This window comes from Perissodus microlepis, chromosome 14, assembly GCF_051167445.1.
Source record: "Perissodus microlepis isolate ML-2025 ecotype Zambia chromosome 14, ASM5116744v1, whole genome shotgun sequence".
NCBI lineage: Eukaryota > Metazoa > Chordata > Actinopteri > Cichliformes > Cichlidae > Perissodus > Perissodus microlepis.
The window spans coordinates 16,839,275-16,846,774 of NC_140474.1; the positions used below are offsets into that span (position 1 = coordinate 16,839,275).

The following is a 7,500-nucleotide window of genomic DNA, read 5'->3' on the forward strand; positions in this document are numbered from 1 at the left end:
TTTGGAGAAGCTGAGGGAGGAGAAGAGCTGAAGGGCTGCACGGTTCATTTTGCCCTTTTCCTGAGGAAAAGGGGAGGATAGCGACAAATGTGAGAAAAATAAATACAATATTCCCCAAATACTGCAACAGCTTTGCAAGAGTTCCAACTGCATTTGTGAAAAAAAGTCAAAGAACGAATCTTATTGAGACATTTTTAGAGCACAAGCTAGCTTCATACTGAGTGTTTGGTATCTAGTAGCTCGTCCATCTCTCTGTGAGACATACAAATTTTCAGTGACGTATAATACAAGCTGCAATGTTTCAGATGACATCGTTAGCGGTTAAAAATCATTCATCAATCAATTTAAAGTCTCAAACAAGGCTTTACCTTTGTTTTCTCCATGTCTTTATCATACTGGATTACTGGTGATCCTGGCAGAGTCATCATCAACACCAGGAGTAACTTCTTCAGTTCCTGAGATGCGTTGCCTCCAACCTGTTAAAACAATGGAGAGAGTGGCCATATAACTACTAACTTTCCAAACCAAAGCTGAAAAAATAAATATGTAATGAAAAGTAGTGCATAAGAGCTGCGATTTTTAGTATCTTTGTCGCACCTTTGTGGTCTGATGCTTGTAAACTGTCACATAGAAAGTTGACTAAGGCTACGTTCACACTGCAGGTCTTAATGCTCAATTGCGATTTTTTGATCAAATCCGATTTTTTTTGTCTGCTTGTTCACACTACAAATAAAATGCGACAGCAAACGCGCTCTAGTGTGAACCCTCAAAGCGGCCCGCATGCGCAAAAGAAGACATTACACGCAACGCACTCTGTTTCAATCCAGACCAAACAGTATTGTTTGACTGATGGCCCTTAATATAAAGACTTGTTTCGGTTTTTACGTTTCCCAATTTTGCTTTAAGTTATAAAGTTATTTTGTTATTTACATATGGCCTAATAATGATCCTTATTGCTGTTTTAGAGAGGAGCGGTGCTTCAAAGGATAGTTGCAGACTTCTGTCAGAATCTGCAGATTATACAGTACAAATAAAATGTTCACGTTTCTCCAACATTGTCTTCCAACAGTTTCACTGGATGGCCAGGAAGCGTTCATGATGTCTTCTCTGGAGCTGATAATTGGCTTCTGTCTTGTGTCAGTGACGTAAAAGACGGATTTAATGCGACCTGACCATTCAAACAGCAGTCGCTTTCTAAAACATCAGATATGTATTGGATTCAGTACCACATACGAAAGTGACCCAGATCGGATTTGAAAATATTGGATTTGTGCCGTTCACACTGTCATACCATGATCGGATATGGGTCGCATAGGGTCAAAAAAGTCGGATTTGATGCGCTTTCGCCTGCAGTGTGAACATTAGCCTAAACGAACATTAGGGCTGAGCTGTTCAGTCAGAAACAGATAATACCACTAGATTGAGCAATATGTGCATTAGCTTTTCTGACATTTAATAACACAAATAACAAGTTTGCTTATAATGGAAAAAATGACTGATGCAGTCAATTAAAATAACTATACAAGGATTTTAGGAAAATTTGCAAAATCTGTAAAATAAGCATTTTTCTATCAAAATATACAAGAATCTTATAGAGATATCTTACTGTCCAGCTGGGCCATATATTATCTCCTCTTGTTTGTAGGTGTCTCTCTACAGCACCAGCCACTTCCTGTGCAAACAGTGGGTGATGTGAACGAGGGAGAATGGACCTCATGACCACATCCACCAGTGTAACGTTGACCTGACCGGAGCCATTTAATGGACGCAGAACATCTGCCGTCTGTTTTACCACGACAATCCTGAAATTAAACATTTTTTTTCCCAGCAATCCTTGAGCTTTCTTTATAACATAAAAAAAACTCTGTATTTACATGCATAACAACACCTTTCCTCCTCCGGACTACTGAATTCCCCAAAGACACGTCTCCACTCCAGCAGACTCTGAAAAGTACACATTTAATTGGGAAAACTGAGCCTATGGTAACACGACTTGTAGCAAAATTCAAAACTAGTCAATATCATTTTACCTTTTCTGAATATGCTGCATCAGTGTCACAGATAACAAAACCTGCCACACCTTTTTCCAACCAGAAGTGGAGTGCACTCTGTGGAAAGAATATCCATTTCATATTTTATGAACTCCTGACTGAGTGCATGATCAGAAAGCAGGTTTTACCTGTGTGGTAGCTGAGAGGTTTCCAGTTACATCCTGAAGTGCCAACAGATCCCGTTTACACAAGTCAAGCACAATTTTAAGACCTGCAGGACCAGCATGAAGCCTGTTAATCAGTAATAAAGGCCCATAAAACCACGTCTGAAAAAAAAAAAGTTCTTTACTCACCTGCTTTGTGGCTCTCACTGAGCAGGTGTTGCATCCAAGCCAGTGGAGCAAAGTTTTTATCAGCGGCAGTGAGGTTTAAAGGAAAGACCTCAACATCAAACACACCCTTCAGGATTAGAGCCCCTATACCCAAAGACCTCAGGTAGGGAAGCTGCTCATGCATTGCTTAAGAAAATACATATCAGAAAGAGTTACTTATTTTTTAATCAGAATGCCATGATATTCAGTTTCCTCATGTGATGGGTTTGCATTCATGTTTATTTCAGTAGAGCTGTTATTTATCATTTATATCGAAGAACATGTTGCACACTGATGCTCATGTGGGATTAGAAAAATGTTTTCTATTTTCAAAGCAAAAGCAACATCACTTTCTCAGACTCTCATAACTTGATACAATCATGTGGTAGCCCACAGTATTAATCACAGTCAGATTAAGTAGTTATCAGCACAGAGATGAACCCAGTGCAGCTTTTGGCCTCACAGTAATAGTGAAACTGTTTAACTAAAAGCAATAATTGGTGCAAATACAGCCACGCTTGCACATTGCATTTTTGGGTACAATAACATTTGTGTGGTTTTAAAAGCCGTTATTGGCCCTACCAACATAAATGCGGTGGACAAAATAATGGAAAAAATGGTTTCAATGAAAACTGATGACTGCAGCTTTCCTGTTGTCGTGACTGCCAGGACGCAGGTAGTTAAGTGATGGTGAATGAGGTTCATCTAAGGCTGTGCACGCTGCAGATTTTGATATAGATCAGATACCATGTGTGAATGTGTGTGTGAATGGGTGGATGACAGGTTGTGTAAAGTGCTTTGGGGTCCTTAGGGACTAGAAAAGCGCTATACAAATACAGGCCATTTACCAAGTAATTACGGGGCCAATGCCTTTAACTTATAAAGGCAGGTTGTGCATCATGACTGAGATGAATCATCAATTTGTAAATTCTGAACTAGTTTTGATCAGTCACTGTGATTTTCACTTTCCAAAATAATCAGTCAAAGCAAAACATTTTTCAGCTTCTCATGTATTTTGAAAATGGGGAACTGGAATGTAAATGTGTCCGTCTTATTTGGGCCAGGCTATACAAAGATTCAGACATTTTTCGTAGTGCATGTTTGAAGTCCCCCCCCCTCCCTCCATTTTCAAAAAACAAACATAAATAAATAATTTACCACAATTTAGTGGTCTAAAATTGAACTGAAAGGATCGAAGCAAAGTATCTATCTTATCGTGCTAATATCGATCCAATATCAGCGTCGGAATAGAATCTATCAATATTTGAATTGATCCGCCCACCTTTAAATTATCCATCATGTCAATTTTTTAAGCATAGAAATATTAAACCCAAATTTCAGCATTTTATTTCGGCGCGTCCTACCGCACATGCCCTCTGAACCCTCGGTCTGCGCCTCCGTCCACTGGTCGGCCTGCAGCTGATAGAACACAGACTCCTGCCACCATTTCAAGGGCGTCGCAACCGGCCGGGGGCTCTTTATTATGATGGCGATAGAAGTGGCAAGTATGGTGACCCAGGCGAGCCAGAACAGCAGCACCAGGTAACAGCGCACTTTCCTCCAGGCAGGCCCATCAGCTGCCTCTAGCTCCTCTCTCGTCATTGGCCTCCACAGAGAGTCGGACTCCGGAATGAGCAGAGGGCATGTCTCTGAGGCTCCCGACGGCACACTGCCATAACCCACATGCCCTGCGTTCACGGGCATCTCACGCTGCTGCAGGTGGGTGACAACCCGTTAGATTAAGGGGATTATTTTAACTTTAAATGAACATTTAGACACTCAAGCCGAAGCACGCAGAAGCTGTCCAACTGTTAAGTTTTCTTTGGGCTCACTAAGTTCGTCTCTTTCAGTAACTTGCTGTTTCAACGCGACACTGAGAACAATCACAAGGCAGCTTTGTAATGAGCTGCACCTACCTGCCGGACTCAGGTGCAACAATTAATCTGACACACAGTCCTGTTGTCCCACTTTCTTACAGTGGTGGCGCAGTGAGGGACAACGAGTGTCCTTGTTCTCTTAAACAAGATTAAGCGTTTGGAGAGGGGGGCGGCACAGGAAGGACTATTCAAGATTTAATTTACTGATTATTTCACATCATTCTAGTTTGTCTTTTTTCAACACTTTTATTCCCTCGTGTACTCTGTGCTACTAATTGCTCGTGGGCATGTTTCCTCTTGTCCTTAGCTGCCCCTTAAATTAATTTCACTGGCAGTGATGGAAGGCAGAATTAACAGCTCTGAGTCAGCGCATGCAGCTCTGATGAGCTGAAACTAAAATTAGTTGAATTCTGGAAAATTTTATTCTTGCAGCACAAATTCACAACAATGGTCACTTCAAGGCACTTTACTATAGTAAGGCAAAGACCCTGCATCGTAATAGAGAGACAGCTCTTGGTGGCAGTGACATATTAGGGGGTTTTGGGGGGATTTTACCATTCCTCTGTTGCAACTCAGACAGGAAACTAGTAAAAACAGAACTGATTTTCTGAACAGATTTTCCTAGAAAGTCTCTGCCTTTAAAATATGCTCAGATGATTTATTTTATTTATAAGATCATATGTATAAGCCAATCCTCTTTGTTTATAACTTCTCTGCACTAGAGGCTGTGGCCATCCCAGCCAAGCAAACACTTCTGTAAAAAGTGATATTTCTAAAAAATTCCAGTGTTGCCTGTAAAAATGACAAAATCCACTGAAATTGGAAACAATTGCACCACCTGAAGGAAACAGCTGGTGAAAGTTTTCAGCCATTGGTTCATACCCAAAGCTGCTTAACTTCCTGTCGTGAGGCAACAGAGTCATTTTAAATCAGTTTAAATGAACTTAAATGCCACAAAACTCAGTTATTACTCACATTTTATATATGGTAGTTTCTTTGTGCCTTCCTCTCAGGTGCTTTTCTTCTTCTTCTGTACCTCTTCTTGTTTTTTGTTCTCTCTTGTTATACTTGTCCAAACAAGTGTTCAAAGCTGAGGGATGCTGCCCTGAGCTGAAAATTTCCAGTGATTCGACTTGTCAGGAGTGAGGAGATGTGAAGGAGGAACAGTCCAATAAAAGCTCTGCTCTGGGAGTTAATAAAGAGGTGCCGGGCCACATCACACCCTCGCAAAATATTCTGATGAACCCGTGAATGTCAGAAGGAGACCCCTAAAGTGCCCCATGTGTTAGTTTTAGGGGGGTTTTATTTGGTTTTGGATGATGAGGACAAGAGGGGTGAAAGGAGTCTAGTTTTTGGTCTTTGCTCAAATTGAAGCTGAAGGTGGAAAATTCAACAGTTTTTTTTTGAAAGCCTAAGTTAGGATAACACTTATATTTTAGACTCTATATGTGAGAGATAAAATATTAAGTGTTAAAGTAAAATAATTGTGACTGTCTATAATTTCAAAGCTGTATACATGGAGCAAACTGAGCTAACTGTGCAACAGAGATCCACTGGCTAAAACTCCACTGCAATTTGAAATTCACATTGACGTAACACATCACACCCGCCCTCTAAAATGCTGTAGATCTTAGAAGTAATGAGGCAGATGTGCTAATTCCCAGAAACCTCTCATCCTCTTCATCCAGTTTGGTCCTCTAACCCCACCCCCCACACACCCACCCCCCGTCTTTCTCCTAACCTCTCCTTCATTCTTTATCCTTTTGTGTCTCTCGCTCTGGCTTTCTTCTCTCGTGGCATACGCTTATGTTGATGTAACAAGTTATTGCCATCTGTGTGACCTTTGCTCCATGACAGCACCGTGCAAACTGATTGTTTACCGAGAGATACTGTGGTCCATCACAAATGTCAGATCATTTGTTTTCCTCATATGCAGCTTGTATACAATATCACATGGCAATGTAAATGAGCTGCATTACACAGACGCTTCCATGATGAGCAGATAACTATCAGCATCTGACCAGGCACTGTGTGGTTAAATAATATTAAATACTCCCTGGATAAGCAATAGAAAATTGATGGGCAGACCCACTGTCATAAAGTACAGTACTGTACACAAGTCATGAGTCACTACTCACATCTTAGCGTTTTGCTAGTAAAATGCAAAGCTGGTGCAACAATTTATTGAGACACGAAAATATACAAATATTGATATAAGGCAAAAACACAGTTCATTCTAACAAGCTTGATAGTCAACATTTGCTATGACCCTCTTTCACACATGAACTTTTTTAGTCAAGCGTTCTTCTGATTTCTTTAAGTCGTGTTCAGAAATAGTTCTGCAGACCTGAAGGACATTCAAAGCTCTTCTTTGGACCTCGACTGCCTTTTTGTTTTGTCCTGTGTCAAGATGATTTCACACTGCTTCAATAATCTTGGAGTCCATGAGGCCAGTCTATGACTGACACTCATCCACTGTGTGTTCTTCTGTCCACTGGCCATTGGCAGTGTGTTTGGGATCATTGTTGAGCTAAAAGAAAACGTTGCCAATCATCCACTTTCCAGATGGTATTGCAGGGTGAATCATAATCTGATGGTAATTTTCTGTGTTCATAATTCCATCAATTTTGAAACAATCCCCAGAGCCTCCACTGTGGTTTACTAATGGTTGACAGTCACTGTTGTATCTCTCTCCTGACCCATTCTAAGCATACTGTTGTAATTTGAACCAGAAATTTCAAATTTGGATTCATCACTCTGTAAGAGCTGATTCCTTCCAGTTCTTGTGTCATTTGGCACACCTCAGCCTTTTCCTGTAAATGGCTTCTTCAGGGCCGACCTTCCACTGAGGCCATTTCTGATGAGTCTTTGGCGACAGCAGATGGATTAACTCAAGTACCAGATGTGTCTCTCAGATCCTGGTGGGCTTTTTCCTATTTCTTAAGGACGTAACTTCCAGACACTGTTCATCTGCTGTAGGTAGTTTTTCTTAGAGGTGTTGCCACTTTTTCTTTTGTCCTCCACAGTTGTCCAGATCCATCAAATCTTTACAGAAACAGAGATCTCTATGCCAAGATATGCCAGCAAGTCTTTATGAATCACATCGTTGCTGCAAAAATACTATTTTGCCAGTCAAACTGCAGTGTCTTTGTTATTTTCTATAGGTTCAATTGAAGAAATACGAAGAAATTATGTGGAGTGGAGGTTTTTGTTGTTTTTTTTTTTGCCTAATGACACAATTTTAAAATTGTTTTTTGCTAA

General features: G+C 40.6%; 1 protein-coding gene across 1 annotated transcript in view; it reads right to left on the minus strand.

The window, feature by feature from the left end:
- The window catches only part of LOC146373746 (amino acid transporter heavy chain SLC3A2), a 5,173-nt gene extending 893 nt beyond the window's left edge, over positions 1–4,280 (minus strand). Inside the window, exons 1-8 of the mRNA XM_084951143.1 lie at positions 3,727–4,280; positions 2,345–2,509; positions 2,180–2,262; positions 2,031–2,108; positions 1,889–1,944; positions 1,607–1,802; positions 369–476; positions 1–60 (exon numbers count right to left, since the gene is read on the minus strand). The exon at positions 1–60 is cut by the window's left edge and continues 893 nt beyond it. Of these exons, the coding sequence (XP_084807269.1) occupies positions 1–60; positions 369–476; positions 1,607–1,802; positions 1,889–1,944; positions 2,031–2,108; positions 2,180–2,262; positions 2,345–2,509; positions 3,727–4,066 (1,086 nt within the window). The 5' untranslated portion in view covers positions 4,067–4,280. The remainder of the gene's footprint in view (positions 61–368; positions 477–1,606; positions 1,803–1,888; positions 1,945–2,030; positions 2,109–2,179; positions 2,263–2,344; positions 2,510–3,726) is intronic.
- Positions 4,281–7,500: the final 3,220 nt, after the last annotated feature.